General features: G+C 45.7%; 1 protein-coding gene across 1 annotated transcript in view; it reads right to left on the bottom strand.

The window, feature by feature from the left end:
* HAS2 (hyaluronan synthase 2) overlaps nt 1-22,400 on the bottom strand; it is a 28,648-nt gene extending 6,248 nt beyond the window's left edge. The window contains exons 1-2 of the mRNA XM_075549315.1: nt 21,819-22,400; nt 8,891-9,517 (exon numbers count right to left, since the gene is read on the bottom strand). Coding sequence (XP_075405430.1) covers nt 8,891-9,517 — 627 coding nt within the window. The 5' untranslated portion in view covers nt 21,819-22,400. The remainder of the gene's footprint in view (nt 1-8,890; nt 9,518-21,818) is intronic.
* Between the last annotated feature and the right edge of the window lie 386 nt (nt 22,401-22,786).

Below are 22,786 nucleotides of genomic sequence, written 5' to 3'. Positions count from 1 at the left end.
ATACGCCAGTCTTAAATTTTTAAAAAAACTAAAATTAATAAAATAAGTGGTAGAATCATAAGTCAGGGTTGGCAAGATCTTTATATGCATGTAGCATGATGAGCCGCTCACATTTTAACTGAGACACCCCAACATTTCTAAAAAATAATATCTGCCTCCTCCCTTTAAAAAAATGAATCGTTATGTTTTTCTCCTGAAAGGGTTATCTGTTAGTGAAAAATACTGGTGAGAATTGCAATTTAAACACAAAAAAATGGAATTTATGACCTAAGAGTAAATAAGGCATTTGTTTATACAAAGTGAACTAACCACTCCTCCAGATTTCGCTAATGATAGCAAACTTGGGGGTCATTTTTGAACATTTTACTTTGCTGCTTTAGAAGTACACACATTTCAGTAGCTTTTGGGATCCCTTTGTGGTCCAGCTTGGCTTCATTTTAGAAGCAAATAAGAGGCAGAAGCCAGGCACCCATTTTTCCTGGTACAAAAGGTTGCTGTTGTGAAGTGGTGGTGAGATGATTTGGACTCATGCTGACTCCAGCGTCGAGCCGCGGAGTGGCTCAGACTAGGAGTCTTTGGGTTAGCAGTCCACCACTTAATCGCCGTATGATCAGAGCTCCTTGTGGCACTCTGCTCATTCTTGGGTAGTAGAGACCAAGTGTCTCAAGCCAGAAGAGCATAGTAAATTCCTCTAGAGAAGAAGCCGTGGCCCCTCCCGTGGTTGCCCACCACTGGTCTACCAAGCCGGGCAGGAGCCCTCAAACAAGGGTAATGAAAGGTGAAGTCACAAACCCAAATATCCAAACCACCTTTAGAGTTCAGTATCCTGAGAGCTCATGACCACACCCACCTCTCTTGACTGGGAAAGGTAAAACCAAAATGCTAAAATAAGATGAAGGACAACACGAAGGGGGCAATCCAGAGTTCGTGTTTAAAGAACCCCACCTGCTTCCAGCATACCCCGTCAGAGCACTGCCCCTGAAATGGCTGAGCATGAACCACACAGCTGAGGTTCTGCACATGCAAATTGGTGCCTGCCCCTCCCGTTTCCAACAGGGAAGGGCCAGGACTGCTCTGAGGGAGCTTGTTCTGAGGGAGCCCTCGCAGTGTGAGAAGGGGATAGCGCTGAGAAAGGCCACGGAGAGGGGTCTGTTCTCAAGGGATGTGAGAGCTTTCCCAAACTCCAATTCCCGGAAACTGGTGCATAAAAGAGGACCAACTCCAAAGCCATGGTCTAGGGCATCTACAAAAAGCACCTGTGTCCATGAATACAGCAGCACTTACTTATTAGAGTCTATTAGAATGTAACTGTAGGCCGCCTGAAAATCAGTAGAGGCAGGTTTGCAAGTTGTCTCCTCGCCAATTAATAATAACAAGCATATAAATGCATGAATGGTGGTTATTTGGCTGTGGGCGAGAATGTTTGGGAGACAGAACCCGAGTCCTGCGGAGGCAACCTCCACGCAGAGAAAGACTACAGGACATATCATCTGCACAGGGGACATTATCAGAGAACAAATCAAGACGGCATTCTGGTCACACTCAAGAGTCTCCCTGTCATTTGTTTAAAGCACACAGACACTAGTCCTACGAGTCCTCATCCAATTGAATTAGAAGGCTCTGGTAGAGAGGAAGACAAATAGGCACAGAACTAACAAAAATCATAAAAGAGGCCAGGCTTACTAGTCAAACAGAGACTGGTGGGAGCCCCGGGAGACTGCTACTGCCTATCTTTCAGGTCTGGGACTGAATCCACTTTCATGTTATAATAAATCAACTGCTTATGATCAAAGGGGCAACATTTACAGAAGGGGAAGTTCAGAGGGTTAAGAAAGGAGGAGGGATGGAAATGGGAAACACAGGGAGGAAGTGGGATAAGTGAAGGCACAGGGAAGGGGCTTCCACAGATGAGTTGAATCAGAATGTGTGCAGATAGGTGAATGGAAACCTAGGATCGGCTCTGAAAACCTTCTCCTAATTCATAATCAAGAATTTTTAAAAAAAGGAAATAGCTTTCTCACCCAGAGATGTGGAAATGAAGCAAAGTTGCCAATTTTTTTTAGTGGACTATAAAAAAATACCAGGAGAAAATGATTAGGTAGTTAGGGACCAGCACCTAATGGGCATCCGTTATAAATAGCAGTAAGTAGAAAATATTACAGAACTGGATTTCCTGTAGCCTAAATTATCATATTAGAACACGTGTTCTGAGAATCATGAAGCCTGGATCTGATGCGTCGGATTCCCAGCCTTTCTCCTTCCCAAGTTCAGCCAGGTGTTTGCACCACGCCCCCTTCTCCTCCCTACAACCTAAAGCCAGGGGCAGAAAACTACCACCAGAAGGCAAGCCCAGATTGTCACCTGTCTGATACTGCCCACGAGCTAAGAATATTTTGTTGTGCTTGGGGGGGGGGGGGGTTATATTTTTAAATGCCTGAAAATAGCCAGCAAATGAATATTTATGAGATGTGAAAATTATATCAAATTCCAATTTGAGTCCTGAAATACGGTTTTGTTGGGAACTCTTCCATGTTCATTCCTGGCGGCTTTCTGCCTACAGTAGCAGTCGAGGAGCTGTGATATGGCCCACCAATGCTAATATTTACTCTTTCCCTTTACAAAGTTTGGTGGCCCCTGGTCTACAGGTCCTTGGGAGAGGGTTCTGCTTTCATAAGACATTGAAAATTAAATAGTTTCCATCCCGGTTTTAACCCTGACGGTGTAAGGAGTTGGACCACTAACATGGTAAGGGTGTAAAGACTCTGGCTGCCTTCAATGAGGACAAGGAGGAAGCAGGTGGAAAATAAATCAAGACCTCGTTTGTTGCCACTGCTTTCACTCTTTCCCTGCCTTAACCTTGACCCTTCGACCCAAACCTTGGCCTAGTACAATATTTTCTTTCTACAATGAGGGGACCTTATTCTTTTCCTGATCTGCTACCCTGCTTCCCTGCCACAACTGAACTGCACAGCAAACAGAAAGTCCCTCTAGTGAGACTGGAGTAGGCACCAGGCTAACATTTTTTCTCAAATAGCAATGTACTTGCCAACACAAGATACCAGTCTCTCTGAGCCCTGGACAATACAGCATCAGGGTAAATGGCACTGAGAGGAAAAGAAAATACAGTCATAGCGATTAATCCCAGTCTATCATTTACCCATTTCAAAAAATTGATCTAGTTTCTTAACCTTTGACATTCTTAAGCCTTTAATGAGTAGTTATGCATAATAGTGACTACCTCAGACATAAAATCAGTGCTAACTCACAGCACCCTATACAAGGTTTATGAGACCCTTTCTGTATATGTATGTGTTCCCCACAGGAGCGGCAAGCCTCATCTTCCCCCTTGGGAGCAGCTGGTGTGTTTAAACAGCTGATCTTGCAGTTCGCAGCCCGATGCCTCACCCCCAGCACGACAAAGGGTTGTTTCTTCAACAACTTTGTGGCAAGAGCTAATTTACTGTGCTTGCCTTTCTGGAAAAAGTACTTTAGATATTATACAAGGAACTTGTCTGATACACAAATATTTCCTGCTCTTTCCCAACTGACAGCCTGGTAGGTACAGAAAGGGATGAGTAAACAATTAGATTCGAATATGAAAATTATACAGATTTCCACATTCACAAATAGGAGTGGAAGTGATTTCTTACATATAAAATGTCTAGTTTTAAAACCTCAAGCCTCCCTCCTCTAAGAAAAAGACAAAAGCCTCAAACCCAACCTCCGACTAACAAACTCAGGCACGTAGATGCTGGTGTCTGTGCTTTTTTTTAAAGCTTTGGGGAACCAATGGTTCTACTGAAATTTTAAAAAAATCTCTTTCCAAAAATGTTGGGCAGAAACTCGGTGCCCCAAAAGTATTTTTTAATGACATTTATCGTCTACGTGCAAAACAATGAATAATACTCTAGCCACAAAATGAACTCCAATGAGACATAATTATTCAATAAATGGAAGTCAGACAAACACAGGACACCAACCCAAAGACAGAGAAGATTCTTCCTATTATTAATGCAAATAAGCTAGCCTCCCCCTTAGAGCAGGAAACCAAAGTCTAGTCCAATGCTATGTACCAAGGTACCCATCCCTGGGGATTAAAAGCATTGACTTCTACAATGAAAAATGTTAACATCCCAAGATTGGGCTGTTCACTTGGAAAAATAGAATATTTAGAGAAGGGTTAGTGTCTGATTCTGCTCTGTGTATGGCCTAGAAGGCATTGGTGAAAGGCAGACCCTGGGGCGATGGACACTTGTACAAGTTTGCAGCGCCCGCATTTGGCTTGGCATCTGTTCGTTGACATGGGACCTGCTCAATATGATGCTGATTAAGACAGAGATACAACCTTCAGTTCCGGAGGGGCATGGGTGACTGTGCCACTTTTTAAATGGGTATCATGATGACATGCTTGGCTGCTGACCAAAAAGCCAGCACTTTGTACTCACCAGCCATTTCTGACAGGAAGGATGGGGCAACAAGATCTATAACCTTGGAAACCCTGTGGGACAGCTCTGCTATGTCCCCAAGGTTTTTATGAATGGAGTTTGACTTTATGGCAATGAATGGACCCTGAGACCTGTGTGGTCTGGAGAATAGTAAATGGGAGTGATCATTCATGTGGCACTGTGTGCATGCATAACAGACAGGGGAAAACCAATGAATCAGAATATAAAGTAACCTGCACAGTCGATCACTGTACACAGTTTAAAATTTACAGCCAGTCAAAAGTCCATAGTGTAGGGTCTTTAATGATACCACAATAAATTGTAGGACTTCACCAATATTATCATGATACTCATGTCATAAACTAACTTTGATTTATCGTACTTATTCCTATTTTAAATAAATGGGTTTACACCTATTCCAGCAGCTAAGATCACCAGGCTTTCACTCAGCCAGATATCTGAGTGATGGAAGGGATCTAAAACCTTAACATCTTAGGAGTTTAGAACTTCAAATTCTCTGAAATTCATAAACAAGATCACCCCCATAGGAAGAGAGAAATGAAATGTCCTCAAGAGAAAAGAAAAATATACCATATATACTGGTGTATAAGCTGAGGTTTTCAGCACACTTTTAGTGCAGTTTTTGTGGTAAAATTAGGTGCCTCGGCTGATATTCGGGTCAGCTTATACTCGAGTATATATGGTACTTTCCTTTTGGAAAAGGGTTAATGCATCAAGAGAACAATCCATCTTATTGTCATTTGGTTTATGGCACCCAGACGCTCAAACTGTGTCAACAGGAAGTCCTCAAGAATGAATCAGAAAGATACAAGCTTTATTTGGTAGAACGCATTACCTAAATTATTAGAGGGTAATTCTTGCCGTCAGTCAACCTAGGCTAGGGTCTCTTCCAAGACTTGAGAGAAAAGAAAGGAGTCATCTGTCCCCCGTTAGGAAGGCTGGACCATGAGCGCAAGTGACAGGGTGCCAAACAAAGGTGACAGTGCAGGTGGAGAAATCGGAGACCAAATGTGTGTCACCTTGGAGGCCTCTCATTCCAAATGGTTGCATTTCACGTTCAAAAGAATCATGAACCCACAGTCACTGATTCTAACTCAGGCAATAACGAGGATATCGGAATTAAACCTGAGCTGCAGGGTTTTCGACGGTCTATTCTGTGGGAGGAGGGAGAGTTGCAGGCCTTTCTTTCCAGGTGCCTCTGGGTAAACTCAAACCTCTAACCTGTCAGCTAGCAGCTGTACATGGGGGGTCGGGTGGGAGAGGTGTAAGCAAGTGATAAAGGCTGACCCAGAGGGCCTCAGAGGGAAGGGAGAACGGTTACCATGGAGGCAGGAAGTGAGGTTAGGTCAGTTTGAAACTGCAGGCAGGGGTGAGTAAAGAAGGTGCTGAGAGCCTTCAGAACTAGGAGTTCTGAAAGTAGAAACCTACTGCAGCAGGAGGCATGGTCATCTCTTAAGAGTTAAGGAGGGAGGGGTTGGGTAGGGCCCTTGGAGTGGTGAAGGAATGATATAATAGGAACACAATAATCAAGTCATCTCTTCAAGGTCAACTGAAGAGCCATGAGCTGTGCCAAGGACCCAGCTGCAACTTGAAATCTTTTTGGCCATCTCCCCCACACAGTTGAGCGGCCTAGTCCTGCCAGGTTCGCAAGTGTGTGAGGAAGACAGGCCAATGCCTTGCACCAGCACCCATCTCTCTAGTGTATTACACGTGAACTTTGCCTCCTCCTCCTTCTCCTGATCAACCTGCGCTCCAAGTCTGACCACAGGAAATGCTCACTAGTCAACACCCTCCACTTTCTCTCCTCTTTGTCTTCCTGTGAGGCCCTGCTCAGCAGCTTCAGAACCCTCCGTCCAGCAAAGAGAAGAGTGCATTAGGTTAAACCTTATGAAATGACGAGAGGTGTGCAGACTTGTTTGAGTTTGGGGAACTAGCTGAGAATCCCAGAGATGTCTAGACGGTATCATCTGCCACTGCTCAGCTCAGTGTACTCAGAAGCTTCTATAGAAAGAGGCAATCCCACCACTCCATCTTCTCCATACTGTGAAGGAAGAGTCGAGCTCTCGCCCTTGACAGTGTAAAGTGGCCAAGGGTATAAACAAACATTCAAAACAAGACTGAAGAGAGAAGCGGGGTTGGGAGAAGCAGGTTTGAAAATAAAATTTAAACAGAAAGTGAAAAGAAAAAGCACATAATGAGGGTATGATTATGGATGACAAATGTAGCAGTTATTTTAACTAGAATGAAAAGCAAATGATCAAAACAGATGTTTTCTCATGGCTAGCCCAGAACATCACTCTTCAGACCTGCTATGTGTTCATTAACCATCCCTTCCTTCAAAAATATGGCATTGTTCGTGTGGGCCTGACGATGCACTGTGTAAACACCAAGTGCCTCGTCATACCTGAATGACCTTAATTGTGAAAGAGTGCCAATTGAGAAACTGAAGACACTTGAGAAACTCAGTCATTTTCCCAAGAAATGACATGATTATCCCATTTTGCATCAACTGAAGAAAACTCGAATTTCTTTATTATCAGCTACACTTAATCCTACAGTGGCAATGAATAAGTATGTATTCCGATTCCCCAGTGAAAACTAGATGATGCTTTAGGCTACACATTTGGCTAGTACCACAGGGCTGGTGGCTCAAACCCAGCGCCCTCTCCGTGGGCTAAAGAGAAAGCTGAGTGCGCATACATATTTGGTACAGGAAACCTTGCATAAGGCTGCCATGAGTTGGAATTGACTTGATGGCAGTGGGTTGCAATTAAAAAAAAAAGTCAAATCAGCAACTAGTTACTGTCTGATCCATTCCCATGCCTGGAGCCCCGTGTACATTAGTGGGTTGGTGCTCCACGGTGTGGCGCACAGCCGACTTTCCACAAGTAGATCAGGTCTTTCTTCTGACACAGCTCTGAGAAGGTTGGAACCTCCAATGGTTCCATTAGATGCATAGCAATAATATTAAGAGGAAAAAGCACAATCGCATCCACAATGCCATCAACATCTTTTGTTAAGCACTTTAAATATATTACTTGATGTGATCACCCCAAAATTCCTGCGAAATTAGCTTCCTCTATCCAGAAAACAGGCTCAAGGAGGTGGTCTTGGATCAAGGTCAAACACCTCACGATGCCTATCCTTAGATTTGAATCCATTGACCAGAAACACCAGGGTCCATTCCTACCTATTACAGCAAAGGACTCACGGGGTGTAATGTGGGGGGCAGTTTGTTGTTAATGATGTTTGTTGCCTTTGAATCAATTCCAACTAATGGCAACCTGCATATACAGAAGAGCTGCTGCCTAGGGCCGTCAAGAGCTGGGACTTTTCAGAAGCAGATCCATCGTCAGATGTATCTCCAGAGGCACTAGAGTGGGGTCAAACCACCAACCTTTTGGCTAGTAGTTGAGAGCTTAATGGTTTGCACCACCCAGGGACTTTGTGTGGCTTAAGACTGCCAGAAACTAGGATTTTACTTTCAAAGGGAGAGAAAAGGCATCCTTGTGGATTTTCTCAAACTAGGATATTTCTCTTTTCTTGACATGATCGTGACAAAAGGCTAGTGAAAGGATCTGCAGACACATACATATAACTAAGAAAGCTCACAGGGGCACAAGGAGTACCCTAAAAAAGGAAACACCCTTAAGAATCAGCAAGCAGAGACCTGGACGTGAACAGCCAGGGAACTGATGGGGAACACAACCTGTCTCAATTTTCTGCAAGCAAACACCCTCCCCCCACCCCCAAGCTACCAAAGGTCAAAGTGCACTGAGTGAGGTAATGCTGTTCAGGGAGTGAAGTAAACATTACTAACTTTGCTCTGAGGATTTATTCCACCTCACCTCCCCCCCCCTTTTTTTTTTTTTTTTTTGCTTCACCCTCTCGATTTTGAATTGTTTTCCTTTTTTAAAATAAGAATGGCTCTCTCCTCCCTTACGGGTGCACGTCTCTTTAAAATACAAAACTAAACCAAACCATTTTTTAAACCCCCCTTCTGTCAGCAGACTTCCTCAAGACCCGTTCTCGTGGGCGGACAGACCAGAGGTCTTAAGAGTGTGGGAAATGACGTGGGATTTGTCTTGGCACAAGGGTGTGGGGCAGAAAAGGTAAAGGGGGAAGAAGGAAGGGGAGGGAGGGATTCATGTTCAGAATAATCTTGATTTCCAACCAATCATGCTGAACCAGTTAAGCATTTTCATAGACAGTCTTAGAAGTTTCACAAGATTTTCTCTCTCTCTCTCTCTCTCCTCTCACTCGCTTTCCAACTGTGCTTTCAACAGTCCTGCTGTTTTCAAATGGACTGAAAGAAGCACTGTGTTCAGAAGGGACCAGGATGGGCTATAGCATATGACTGGGAGAGATACAAAAGCGGCTTTATTGAAATGTATGTTTGCACTGGCGGTGATGTGGAGACCTACCTGCACATAATCCACACTCCGTCCCAGGGCTCTGAAGGCCGTGTACATGACTTCTCTTTTTCCACCCCATTTTTGCATGATGCAAATACTTTTGTTGGACAAAACCAATTGGGTGACGTAGAGGGCACTTTCTTTATGGGACTCCTCTGTCTCACCCGGCCCCTTTTCGTGGAAGTTGTTCTTCCAGATGTAAGTGGCAGATTTGTCCCTGCCCATGACTTCACTGAAGATGTCCATCATGTATAGGTCGTCATCCGAGTTCCCATCGATGACCATGATGACTTTGATGCCGGGATAGGTGATCCTCTTCACAGATTGCAAGCATTTCCTTAGGTAGGTAGGGTCTTCTTGATAGGCAGCAATGCAGAGAGCGACTGTCTTGTTCAACTTAATTGGGGTTTCTAGGGATTTTTTCATTTTTCGGTGCTCCAAAAAGGCAAACAGGCTCTGGATAATGAGGTGTGATGCTAAAAAGGCACCATACAGCCCAAAAGAGAAATAGTAATTATCCGTGTGGATAAATTGGTAGCCAACAACATAAGCAGCTGTGAGTCCGAGGAGGAGAGAGACTCCGAACAGTGTGGTCCCAATGATTCTCAGGATGCTTAGAAACCTCTCACAATGCATCTGTAATAGAACAAAGTGATAGGCTTGGTTAACCAGTCTTGATCCCCCACATGTGACATACACTTGTGACGTACACAGTATCATGGGTCAGATTGGACCAGAAGCACCCAGATCTAAGTCTGCATTTTTTTGTTAGCAAAAGAGCGCCTCCTGTAGGGAGCTCTGATGGCATTGTGGTTATGAAGTTCAAAACCACCAACAGCTCCATGGAAGAAAGACATGGCTTTCTACTCCCATAAGGGGTTATATTCTTGGAAACTCGCAGGGGCAGTTCTACCCTGTCCGACAGGATCGCTAGGAGTCGGTACCCACGAGACTGCAGAAGGAATTGAGTTGTAGGGAGCTGAGATAGTTAAGGTTTATTGTGTCAACCCGGTCGATAAACACATGTGGGATTAATTAAAGGGCAGCGAGAGAAATGGCTCAGTGAGCTTCCCCTTTCTAGTTCTCGGGTCTCTTGCTTTCTGATGGTCGCCTTAGGGTGTAGCTGCCTTAAACAGTTCCCTGCTTCAGCTGGCAAGGCTCACTTCCTGCAAGACATCCCTGAGGAGAAGCTGCATGGACCGACCCCGATGCTGCCCTGGGTGCTGGAGCAGCTGTGTGGAGACCTCTGCCAGCGCTGAGATGCTTACACATTCACTGACTCAGCTTTCCTTCTGCAGGTGGTGTCACTGAGTGTGTTTTGTGAGATGGAGGAGGACTTTGTGGATTGGTGTCAAACATATGGGCTAATGTTGGACTTAGGGCTTGGACAGCACTGTGTTGGGATGCTTTCTGAATGTCCACTTACTATTTATATAAAACTCTCTCTTATACATATGCATTTCTCTGGATGTGTTTCCTTAGTTACCCAGACTAACACAGGAGCTCTGGTGACCTAGTGGGTTAACACCGTGAGATGCTAACCACAAATTCAGAGCCATTGGCCGCTCTGTAGGAGAAAAATAAGGTATTGGAAACTCACAAGGGCAGTTCTATTCTCAGCTAAATGATTGATACGAGTCAGAATCAACTCTGAATCAGTGGTTTTTGAGTGCCTTTTTGTATTTCTGTCTGCTCATCAGCATCGTGGGAATAAAGGTGTCCTCCCAGCACATCATCGAGGACTATGCCAATAAGGACATGATAGTGCAATGTATTCTTGGAAATCGTGTGTTAAAGAATAAATGCATGGCTGTGTTATTGTCAATCACTTATCTATGCCTGTGCTTTGCAGATGTGGTCGCCCTAGAGCACCAAGTTTCCAAACTCCCGGGATGATGGCTTTTCCTGCACCTCTGCAGTTTACTCTCAACACCGACCATTGAAGGCTTTGCTCTGTTTCTCATTTATAATTTTATCTCCACGCCAGTGTGCCTCTTTTGAACGTCACCCTTTCCACGGAGCCTTTGGAGGCTGGACATTGTGATGCCCGGGTTCTAGTTCTAGCTCTTCTATAAACTAGCTCTGTGATCATGAGCGGGTCACTTAACCCTCTGGTGGATATTGGGAAGCTCAGTTTTTAATCTGAGTGATTAGACTCAAATGTTTCTAAAATGAGATTGGTATTAAAAACGCCCCATCTCTAGGGAGCCTGCACAGCTCTCGATTGAATCCCCTGTAAATGACCCTCCTCTCTAGATGTCCAACTCACAACCGTCACAACCCATCAGGTGGCAAGAACCTGAGCATTGGGGACCTGCTGAGTTCAACTATACACCCCTCTGGTTTAGCGTGCTTCCTGAAGCATGCGAAGTGCATAAGTATTTGTGGATGTTGATTCATACATTAAGGAAATAAAATTTTAGAGTAATAAATAAATCATCAAATAAAGGAAATAACATCACATTTGATCTCAGCAGTAGAGTTGCCCATCTTCTCGAAAGTCGTAGCAGAATAAACCTGAAACAAACTCTAGACCTCGATAGTAATCAGTTCTGTACTCCTCCATGAAGATGGTTTTAAATCACTTGAGGGTAGGACACTGTCCCTAAAGCAACTTTAATACTGGGCCTACGAGCAACTTGGTAAGCCTCTTGTGTATTATTTACTTTTTCTTTAAACTGGTTGCTTTCCTTTGCCATGGAGGGCCTATTATCAGAGACATAAATCTGGGTCCCCAACTTGAGTAATTCACACCCAATTCACATTTAGTCATGCTGACACATCATTAGCATGTCATTAAAATTTCATTTAAATAATTGTGAACACCAAATTGTTTTCAAAGGAAATGTATACTAAGCTGAGGCCATGGGGGGAAATCTCCATATAATCTTGGTTCATTTGGAAGGTTGTTTATGCTCTTTGTATTTTCTGAATCCACACTAAAACTTAAAAATTAAATGTCCACCTAAAATGGCCAGCAGGATTACCTGTCGCAGGATCACCCTGTCGCACTCTTTCACGCTCTGCTCCCTGCAGTTGTACCAGGGAAGGGGTCCTGAGTGGGCCTGCAGGAGACTCTGAGGAAGCATTCGTGCAATTGCACCCTTGGCCCCCCTGAGCAAAGAGCAGCCGGTGTGGCTATGGCTCCAGCCTTTGGTAACTTGAGAGACACACCTCCAGTAGGGATTTTAAAGAGTGAGGGCAGATCTCTTCCCATCTTTTCCCCTCCCACAGCCTTGCCACACAACACTAGGGGACCACAGAGTGCCACGTCTCCCCGAGGTCCCACCCAGTCCCATCTAGCTTCGTCTCTGAATTGGCACATGGAAGAGCGCCATCCACCACTGAAGGCCACCTGCATAGACTCCTGAAATACTTTTCGTGAGTTTCATTTGCTTGTACGGTTTGCTTGCTGGTTTGTTTACCCACCATACACTTGAAGGTTTGGTTCGCCCTAATGAAAACCACTTAGGTCAGATGAAGCAGCCCGGAGGCCCAGGCTCTCTTGTAGTCATCACTTTCTTTTGTTAACTAGAGAGGGTCTTGTTTGTCAAAGCCAAAAAGTGCACTAGTGTGTGTGAGAGTGCTTGAAAAAAGCCAGAGACACAATATAATTTAAAGCATCTGCTCAGTAAGAAAGCAAGCAAGCAAGAACCCAACCTGATAATATTGAGTCAGTTCAATTCTTGGCAGCCCACTGTGTTACAGAGGAGAACTGGGCTTTTCTCGCCTGAGGTTTCTAAAGAAGCAAATCACCAGGCCTTTTCTCCGGGGTGTGAATGGGTTGGTTTGACCAGCAGTGGAGGACACTGTGCCAACGAAGGTCCTCGCTGCTGCCTCGAACAAGGAACAGGCTCACTGCCAATGAGTTTACTCTGACTCATAGCCACCGTTATCCGAAAGGGTAGATCGATCCCTCTGGTTTCTGAGCCCGCAAATCTTTCGGGAGTAGCAAGCCTCATCTTTCTCCCCACCGCACAGCTGGTGGCTTTGAACTGCTGACCTTGTGGTTAGCAGGCAAATTCAGAACCCACACCACCAGCAGGATTCCTAGGAGACAAAAGCAAAAACATCCAAACAAAAGTGGGTGATCCCCATGTTCAGCCACTCTGTAGGGCGTCACACTGTGTCATATGTGAGCCTGATGTTCCACACATGGAACCTTCAGGCTGCTGGGGAATGGAGAAATGCTGACTTCACAGCGAAAGGCGAGAGAAGCCAACATCATCGTTCCTTCATTAACACAGTGGAGGGGTTGTCTGGCACTCCCCACGGGTCCATTAAGGAAGGCCTAAAGGTGCTGGGAGCACCAGCCCGAGGAGCGAGGAGCGGCCCCTTTCCAAGATGTGAGTCATTCTCACAAGAGTGAAACATTTCAAGGGGACCTAAACACTTTGCCATGGAGAAGCCTAAGGGTGTGCGTAGCTGTCTTTAAAATCACCGCAGCCAGCAAAACACCGGCCTGCCATTCTTTTCCATTATTCACATTTTCCTCGCTTTTATCAGCACACATGGACACAGCCAGCACTCACATCGCATCTGCTGGCCACAGCTGGAGTGGAGACACCCTCTTATGTCATAGGCATCTCCAGAACGTCCTTTTGAAGCCTGGGAAAAAGTCCTTAGTAAACTGCAGCAGCCAGGCGAGAACTGAGCTCTACGTTGCTGCAGGGAATCTCCCAGTTGCCGCCCGCCACGGATGGAGCCTCTCAGCACGGGTCAGGGGGCAAAAGGCACGTCTTAGAGCCAGCTCTGTGCAGGGAATAATACATTGATCTCGGAGACTGACACACAGGATGTGTTTCTCTAGAATCTCCCCAGGGCGATTTCATAGCTATGGGCACCATATGTGTTGGACTTTGAGACAATCCCCAATTCAGATGATGTGTTTTCCTAAGCACACTCTCCTGGTCAGACACGTGGCTCGGCTGTTAAACTGGGAAATACAGTGAGGGCAATCCTAAACCTCAGAGCTCACTACTCCATAGAGAGACAACTTCACAAACATTCAAAATACAAAGCTTGCCGTTGTCTTTTGTTCCATTGTGCTCCCCACCACCAGTATATTAGCCTATTAATTTTAAAATTGCAATTGGACTTCATTCCAATTACTCACAAACTACGGTTCTCTACAGACTTCCAGGCCAACAAAGAGGTAGAGCGTGGGGGCATGCACCCTAATGTCAGCTCCACACTCCCATTGATTTTTGTTTTTTACAAAGATCTCTTTTCAATTGTGCACACCAGGGATATACAACACCGAGTAGATTATGGTTGCTAATAAGGATTTGTTAAATGAATGAATGTAACAATTTATCATCATGATGGGAGTTAACATTGACTCGGCATTCATTATGTTCTAAGCACAGGGAGTGCTTCACTTGCATGGGTTTTTTTTGTTTTGTTTTGTTTTAATTGTACAATCTTATTGAATCTTAAGGTATGTAAATCATATTGTTAATCTTGTGTTACAAATGGCCTAGACCTATGATGCAGAAATGAAGACTGGGAGCATGTCAGCTCCTGTCCAAAGTCGCAAAACTATGAGTAGAAGCCATGTTGGAGGTTGGGTGATTAGGTTCATTTCCTCAATTATGTGTTGAATAGCGTTGGCTCCTCGTGACAAATAGCAGCATCTTTGCCTCTCCTGAGGAGCTGACGTAAGACCCCACCGGTGGCTCTTACAAACCAAAGGTGATTCTATGCTATAGACCCTTGGGCACCAGCGCCTTCTTCCGCCCCTTGGCTTTCTATTAGCCATTGGGTAAATGGTGGGTGATGGAAGACTGGCTGTTCCAAATCTCACGCTTCCCCAGTGAAGTGGAGGGGAGATTTGAGTTCCCATCATTCCCAAAAGGTGGCCCTTCGGTTTGGGATCTGGGAGGCATGGAAGCAAATCAGATTAGAAAGACTGCAAAGATCAAAGGATCCCCCTTCAGACAGGTCTTAGCTGACCACTCCCTTGTGGGGTAACTCCCTAGCCTTGCCCTCTTTCTACTCTCTGCAGCCTGTTCCTTCCTCTGCTATTTTCCAAGTAGGCCTGATGTGTACTCCGTGACCACAGAGACGACTCTGGCTCAATTGGCTGCTGCACCCACGTGCCCCAAACAGATCTTAGTACCCATTGATTCAGGACTCAATAAAAACCTTATGAATCAATGAGTAAGCACATCTGAACACAATCAGTGTGATTAAGAGGACTTAGGTCTCTCCCCTATCTTTGACCCATGCCCCACTTGACCCTGAAAGCTCCTGTCACCTAGCATGTTTCCTTCTTCATTTTTACCTAGCTCTCTAATTTCTTGTCCAGCAATCTCCAGGTAGGAAGATCCTTAGACAACAAAGATAGGTAATCCCATAAGCATTTCTAGTCAATTCTGAGTTCTAATCTGGACAAAAAATTGGGGCATGGAAATTGATTGAATTATCCATGATATTGCATATGTGTATATAAGTGTGCGTGTGTGTCTCATCTACTTTAACTGGAGAAAGCATCTATGCGGTATTAGCCAGATCTGCAGATGTTTTGACTTCTGACATAATAAGGAATGCCAATAGGAAAGACCAAAGCAGCTGCTATCGAATCAGTTCTGACTCTTGGGTGTCACCTTTTAAAAGCAGACCAATAAGCCTTTCTACCACGGGCCTTTGAGTGGATTAGAACTGCTAAGTTTTAGGTTAGCTGTCAAGCACTTTTCTGTTTCTGCCACCCAGGGACTCCAAATTCAAGTCCTACCTCTTTCATCTATCATGGATTTGACCAGGAAAAATTGGCTGCTAGACTCAGTCTTGGCAATGAATCTTGGCTCTTTCATTGCTGGTTGGGTAAACTTGAGCACGTTCCACCGTACACAGTTTCGTCATTTATAAAATTGAGCTAATCATACTGATTTCCCATACTAGGTTACGGGATTAAAATATATTTCAAAATGTATTTTTCACAGTTAGAATTCAATTATGTTAGTTCCCTGCCAGTGACTACCTCATCCTGACCCTGCTCCACTTTGAAACTGTAAGTTAAACAGCGACAACTCGAACCTGAAGCAAGGGACAACAGGTTTAGGAATCAGAAGAAATCTATTCAATGTTCAAGTAGGTCACTTGAGGGTTTTATTAATGTTGCTGCTGCCGCCACTCAAAGCTGAGAGTACACAAGAACATGTTACGTGATCCAGTCCAATAGTCTTCCTCGTAGGCACCTGGAGACTTTGGGAGCCCTCTGTGGCTACGATATATATATTTCCTCACTGCCAAAGGGGAATAATTCCTTCCTCAAAGGGTTATTTTAACTAAGGGAAATACCTGTCTAGCCCAGCAGTTGAAATACAGTATGGATGTCCTCATTAATTAGTTCTCCAAACTTTGCTGTACACTGGAATTATTTGGGGAATCTTTAAAAACTACTGATTTGTGACACAGGCAACATTATCCAGTAATATCTAGGGTTCAACCAAGGTGTCAGGGATTTTTTTTAAATCCCTCCCCCCAGATAATTCTAATATGCATTCAAGTTTGGAAACCATTGACTTAAAGTCAAACAAGCTTTCAATGACTCCAGTTGACTTGATGCACATCCTGTCTGTCTTTTCTCCTCCCTGTCACTCTGTTCCCAAGTAGGAATAAGAAACTGGTGAAATTCCAACACTTTCCCCCATTCTAGCACATTACCCTCTGGGGCACAGAGTGAGTGGGCTTGGAGCCTCCTCTCTCCCATCTTCTACTGTTGACTTCTCCTTCTGATGGTAAAGTCCTCTTCTCTCTATTCCCGCCGGAAGTGATCCTAACAGAGACCCGGGAGCCACACTATTTAAAATAGGAGATAAGCTGGGTTTGAATGCAGTGTTCCTGGTTTCTGGTTTCCCTTTCTTGGCATCTATATTAATCAATTACATTCCTAAGATGTCAGTTTTCTCAACTGCCCTTTTGATTCCTAAAATTCAGCATCCTAAATTTAGTTCTATAGGTCAAAACTGTATGTGCTCATATGTACTGAGGCTTCCTGAAATCTTTCCAAATCAGGCTCAGTTAGATATTATTTCTTAAACTGAATTGCTATTAAAGTTAGCTAATCCAAATATAGCTTAGTTCAGTCCAGGGGCATGCGCAGAAAGTCCAAGATCAAATTCTATTCTTACCCGTTACTAACAGAGTGCCTATTGAACATGTTGAGGCAAGCTTTATTTATATAAATTTAATGGGTTAGGAATATAGCATGCGTAGAATGTGCATCACACTTTAGCATCTAATAAGCAACAGCTAATTAATTTACCTCTGGACCCGATCAAATTTTGACTTACAATATGATGATTGAAAGAGTACTCTGAGAACACTTCTTGTGTGATAGCTTCCGTCAACGTGTGAACTCGGTCTTGTTTACAGTATCTGCCCTTAAGGCACAGTCAATAAGTATTTATTTCATTTAAGCTTAATGTAATAAAATATTTAACCGTGATGTTGATCATCTAACTGGTTACTGCATGAATGTTTTTCTAGACTGTACATACCAAAAACCCAATTCAAACTCGCTGCCTGGATTCGATGCCAATAGTGTAGAATCTGCCCCCCACCCTTCACCCCCTCCCCACCTGGGTAAGTTTCCAAGACTGTAACTGTGTGGGAGGACAAATCAATTGGCTGGCCGTTTCTAACTTTGGAGCTGGGGTTAGCAGCTCAATGCAGAGTCAAAACTCCACCAGAGATCTGCAATTGTGTGTGTGTGTGTGTGTGTGTGTGTGTGTGTACATGGTACCTGGGCGATGCAAATGGTTAAGCTTTCCACTATTAGCCAAAAGGTTGGCCATTAGAAGTCCTGCAGAAAGGTCACTGCCCAAAGAACCCCAAGGAGCAGTTAGCTCTACTCTGCACAGAAGAGGGAGCCTTCAGTCAGAATCTACTCAATAGCAACTAACAACTCTCTGAGGGGGCTTCAAAAAGTTGGTGGACAAATAGAATTAGAAGATAATGGAATTATTCCACAAGCTGTGTGTATATATGTATATACACATGCATATATATAATTCATAAAGTTATAGATATAGAATTCCTAGGTGGATGCCACTCAATATTTGAATATTTTAAGGTTATATGCTGTAGGTTGATGCAGATTCTATGTAAATTGCTTCAACAGAAAGATCAAAGCCACATTGAAGACATAGAATGTTTTTCACAGGGAGTTTTTCCCCAACCCAGCTGCCACCTAGCCTGGGTATGCAGTGATAAAAGGAAAATCCCAAAAAGAGACTGGGTGGTGTGTGTGTGTGTGTGTGTGTGTGTGTGTGTGTGTGTGTGTGTGTGTGTGATGCTCTGTTCTCCTTTACCATTAACTCATCATCCCACTAGCGATGGACTAGTGAAGGAACAAAAGTACTTGTTCTTGGATTAAACATTGGACTACAAAATATAATCTTGCAAAAGAGGATCTCCACCTCAGTCCATCATCAAAAGTGCTACTGTTGGTCCCCCTTCCCTGCCCCCCTGAAACCCACTCCAAATCGCCCCCCACACATAATAGATAATAAATGGCAAGAATAGATAATAAATAAATGTCAACATGCATTTGGAAATAAAAGCAAAATTTGTTTCTCTTCTTTTAATTTAGCAGATAAGAAAATCATATGGGAGAAAAAAGTCACAGGAATCAATACTATGAGGTGGTATTCTATAGAACTACATGTTCCAAGCTTTTAACTTCCTTTCCAGTAAGGATTTTTTATTCATTTGCTGCATAACCCCTGTTTTTCCTGGAAGGTAGCTGACTGAACATTTTCTTTGCTTTATGGAGAATGACATACAAATTTGATGCTATCCACTGCCTCCTTAAGCCCTTGAATTTTTTATTAAGTTACTTAACTGGGTGAAGTAAGAGTTCACTTCCAACTCCAACTACATTTTTCTATATACTCTACTTCACTACTACCCATCTACTGCCATCCAATTGGTTGTGACTCATAGCAACCCTGTAGGGGAGAGCAGACCCAACTCTGTCTGTAGCCAAAGTTTTAAGTGTTTACAAGCAGAAAGCCTCATCCTTCTCCCAAGGAGTGGAGGTGGGTTCAAACTGCTCACCTTGTCATTAGCAGCTCAAAAAGCAACCCACTAGGCCACAAAGGCTCAATATTCTCAACTCCAGTGTTAGATAATTAAGAAAAAGAAGTATCGTATAGTTACAGTTTTAATAATCAAATGTTCACCTAGACAGTCAATTAGTTATTTTTGGTGCCATGATTGGAAACACACAAGTAGCACAGTGAGCTGGCTAACGGCAAGGCCGGTGCATTGAATGCACTGCTGGTTACCCCCTGGAAAACCCTATGGAGAGAGTAGTTCTGAATGCAAGTCAAGCCCACAAGTATGTTGCTTGTTTTACAATCAGTTCCTCATAATTCTTCGTGTGAAAGTATCACTGAAAACATCCAGCAGAAAATCATGGGAAAATAACACTCGGAAGAGTCTGATGACTCTGGAAAAATGGGCTTTCTGCTGCCTTCACGGTGACAGATTTGAGAGCCCATCGGGCAGTTCTACCCTGTCTCACAGGCTAGACGTGGATTAGAACACACTTACACTGGATGCCAGTGAGTTTGTGGTTTGGGGTTTTTTGCTCCTATATGCAGAAATGTGTTCACCCTTTCGAAAAGTGTAGTGAAAAGTGATGAAAATGAATGTGTCAACTGCTGCACTTCAGAATGACACAATGTTTAGAATTTAAGATTTTCATTCAATTCTGTAAATGTGAAATTAATAGGCACATATAATTGATAAAACAACAACTCGTTAGCATCTCATTCATCGTGATTCCAGAGGACATGGCCCCTGTGGGTTTGCCAGGCTTTTAGAGAAAAGGAACAGGTGGCGTCACCTTTCTCCCTTGTAGCGGCTGATGGGCTCAAACCGCGGACCTTGTAGTTGGTTAGCCAACTCAGCGCATACTTGTTCCACCCATGCTATGTAAAAATATTGTTTCAATCGGCCACCATCCGCACCTTTGAACACAGATGAACTGACAACACATTTTTCTTAAAAATCACAATCAGGTTTGCCCCACGCAGTCTAGTCGATTCCAACGCATGGTGACCCTACAGGAAAGAGTAATTCTGCCCCTCGCATTGCCCTTGTCCCCTCAACTGCAACCCTTTTGATAACCAGTCAAGTGCTTAACCACTGTAGCACCAGGGCTCTGATCATCAGGAGTAACCCCCCACCCCCACCCCCAAGAGGTCCATGATCAGATGCCTTCATTGCACTGAGGATTCTGAGAACAAGTCTTGAAATTGACCATGGTCAGCCAGGGAAGCCGTTCGGCCAGCACCAGCCGCCTCCGCCTCCGCCTCCACATAACTTCTCTAACGCTGAGCCGAAAGCTATATGAACTCTAGCCGCCAACTCCGGGGGAAGCCCTTTGTGGCCAATCAGCGCTTCCCGAGCTGTTGCGTCACACCTCCCGCCCTGGGTGTGACGTCAGAGGCAATCCCAGCCCAGCCACGTGGGTTGTAAGAGCCCAGTGTTTCGGGGCAACTAACTGCTCTGGAGACGCTTCCGGCAGCATCCGCGCCAAGGGTGGGGAGCCGAGACGCGCAGGGCGGGGCGGGGCGCGTCGCAGCTGGCCGGCCCCAAGGGCGCGCGGCGTCCGAGCGCCCAAACCGTGCGGCCGGACGTCTGGGGGCTGCGCTGCGGGGAAGCTGGCACCTTGGCTGTGTAACAGGACCCGCGTCTCGTAAGCCCTCGCCCCTCGGCGCCGCCTCTCGGGTCTCAGCCCCGCGCCCGAGCCTCAATTATCCTTTCAGCGCCCTGTCCGTGGCCAAGGGGAGAAGCCGCTTTGGCCTCCCGCTCCTGGCCTTCACACAGACCCTCCTTTCAGACCCGCCCTTCAGTTCACTGGGACCCGTTTCGGAGCCCTAGTTCCTGCTGGGCGGGACCCCGCGTGACGAATTCCGCCCCAGGTGTTGATTCTCCGTCCCGACCCAGCCTCTGGCTCGCCGCCCACCTCCGCTCAGTTCCCGCCGCTTGCCCCGCGCCCGCATCCTGCCCCCATCCCGGGAGCGGGGCGCTGGGATGCACCCTGGAACCCCCACGCTGCGGTGCCCAGCGCTGCAGCTCCGGGAAGTCGCGCCGGCCGGCGTGCTCCGTGCCACGTCGGAATGGGCTCTCCGGGCGGAGCAGCTGCGGGCGCGCGGTACCCAAGCTCGCCTTCTCCGCGCGCCCGGAACGGGGATGCGCGCGCCTCGGTGCGGCTCCGACGGCCGGTACCACCGCCAGCGTCAGGGACCCTTGCCCGAGCAGGGCTTCCGGAGCCGCCGGAGCCGAGACCCAGCCTGACATTTTAATGGGAGCGGGGGGTGCAAAGCAGGGGAAGTCCGGAAAAGAGGGGGGAGTGGCCGAGCGCGGCCGGTAGCTGCGGGGAGGTGGCAAGCGCCCTCCTCCTCCTCCTCCTCTGGGGTCCCAGAACCTGAGCTGGGAAGCGGAATCGCTTAACCCTTTGCATCCCAAGTAAGAGGCGGATCTCGCACTTAAAGCTGCCCCGCGCAGGGCTGTGCCAGAGTGGTCCTCAACGTAGCGTGGGGGAAACAAGGGCAGGGGCAGCTGTGCGGAATGCATTTCCCTTACGCAGTGGGCATTTTTGTTTGCTAACTCCGGAGCCCCGGTGGAATGGAAAAGTACATCCCGGGATGTACCGCCACGGCCGGGCTGGGAGGTTACCTGTGTGCACCAAGGCGGTGGGTTTCTGGGGAGCGGGGCCCAGGTGGGGGTGTGCTAATACGCCTGACAGTGAGTTGGAACTAGCCCCTCGTTTTCAGCCTATGAGAAATCTTAAGACATCAAACTTTATATTTAAAAAGGGGACTCTTTTTTTTTAAACCACGTATATAGATGATTTCGTCCCACTCCCAAGCTCTTTGAGTACCCTTTTCCTTCACCAAAGCGCGCCAGGGTCACGTACCTTGTTCAGCTTTTGGTCATAAAGTCGTCTTCAATCTATCTGTGTGGTCCCGGAGGGTCGGTGGCGAGCAGTTTCCAAAATTGAGGTAATAGAGATCAGATGAATTTGAGACGACCGGCCAAAAAGAATAAAAAATTTAAAAACAACATTTAAGAAAAGAAAAAAGAAAAAGAAGGATGGAGGAGCGTTCAATGTTAGGTTCTCCCTACTTTTCAAGGAAATTTCACTGGGATTTTCTTTACGATTTCCGTTACACTAAAGTCTTTCCTCCCCTTTTTTTTCTTTCTCCTTTTTTCTTCTTTCTAGTTTTTTCCCCCTTTTCTTCAGTCCCTCTCCCTTGAGAAAAGTTTTTTAGTTGGTTGTTTTTGTTTTTCCCTGATATCACAAAAAGCTGGGTGAAGGCAGATTCAGTAGAACCCAAGCTGCATCGGGAGATAGTCTTTGGCTGGGGCTGGTTCAAGTCCCTGGTTCAATGGACTGCTCTCAGCCAGGACTGGGTAATTCTTTCCAGACGTTTTGACTTCTCCTTCCGCGCTGTGGTTGCCTTTCTGCCTCCTCCAACTTAAGGGGCTGGTGGGTGTTTTAATAGGGCGGAGTAAGGAGTGGGGGTGAGGGGAGTGGAGGAGGGAGGTGCAGGCCGGGGAGCCGGGAGGGGAGGGCACTGGGTGTGGGGCGAGAGGGAGGCGGGAGGGGAGAGAGGGAAAGAGACATTGGCCATTCAAAGTCTTCGCTGAGCTAGAGGCCGGTTCTAAACTCCAATGGATTCAATTAACTCGATTGCTAACGTGTGCCGAAAGAGGCCTTGCTCTGACGCTGGCCACCAGTGGGTCCTCTTCGCGGCCGAGCAGGAAACCACGCTTTGTGGAAATCTCCAAACTCCTGCCTGAGTGACAGGGATTCGGTCGTCACGATAAAGTCGTGCTTAAGAAATGGCTTGAAAGCCAAAAGGTGCCGCCCGGGCCAAGGGA

The sequence above is a fragment of the Tenrec ecaudatus genome, chromosome 5, assembly GCF_050624435.1.
Source record: "Tenrec ecaudatus isolate mTenEca1 chromosome 5, mTenEca1.hap1, whole genome shotgun sequence".
In the NCBI taxonomy this organism is placed as follows: domain Eukaryota; kingdom Metazoa; phylum Chordata; class Mammalia; order Afrosoricida; family Tenrecidae; genus Tenrec; species Tenrec ecaudatus.
This window is presented reverse-complemented; position numbering and strand designations above follow the sequence as displayed.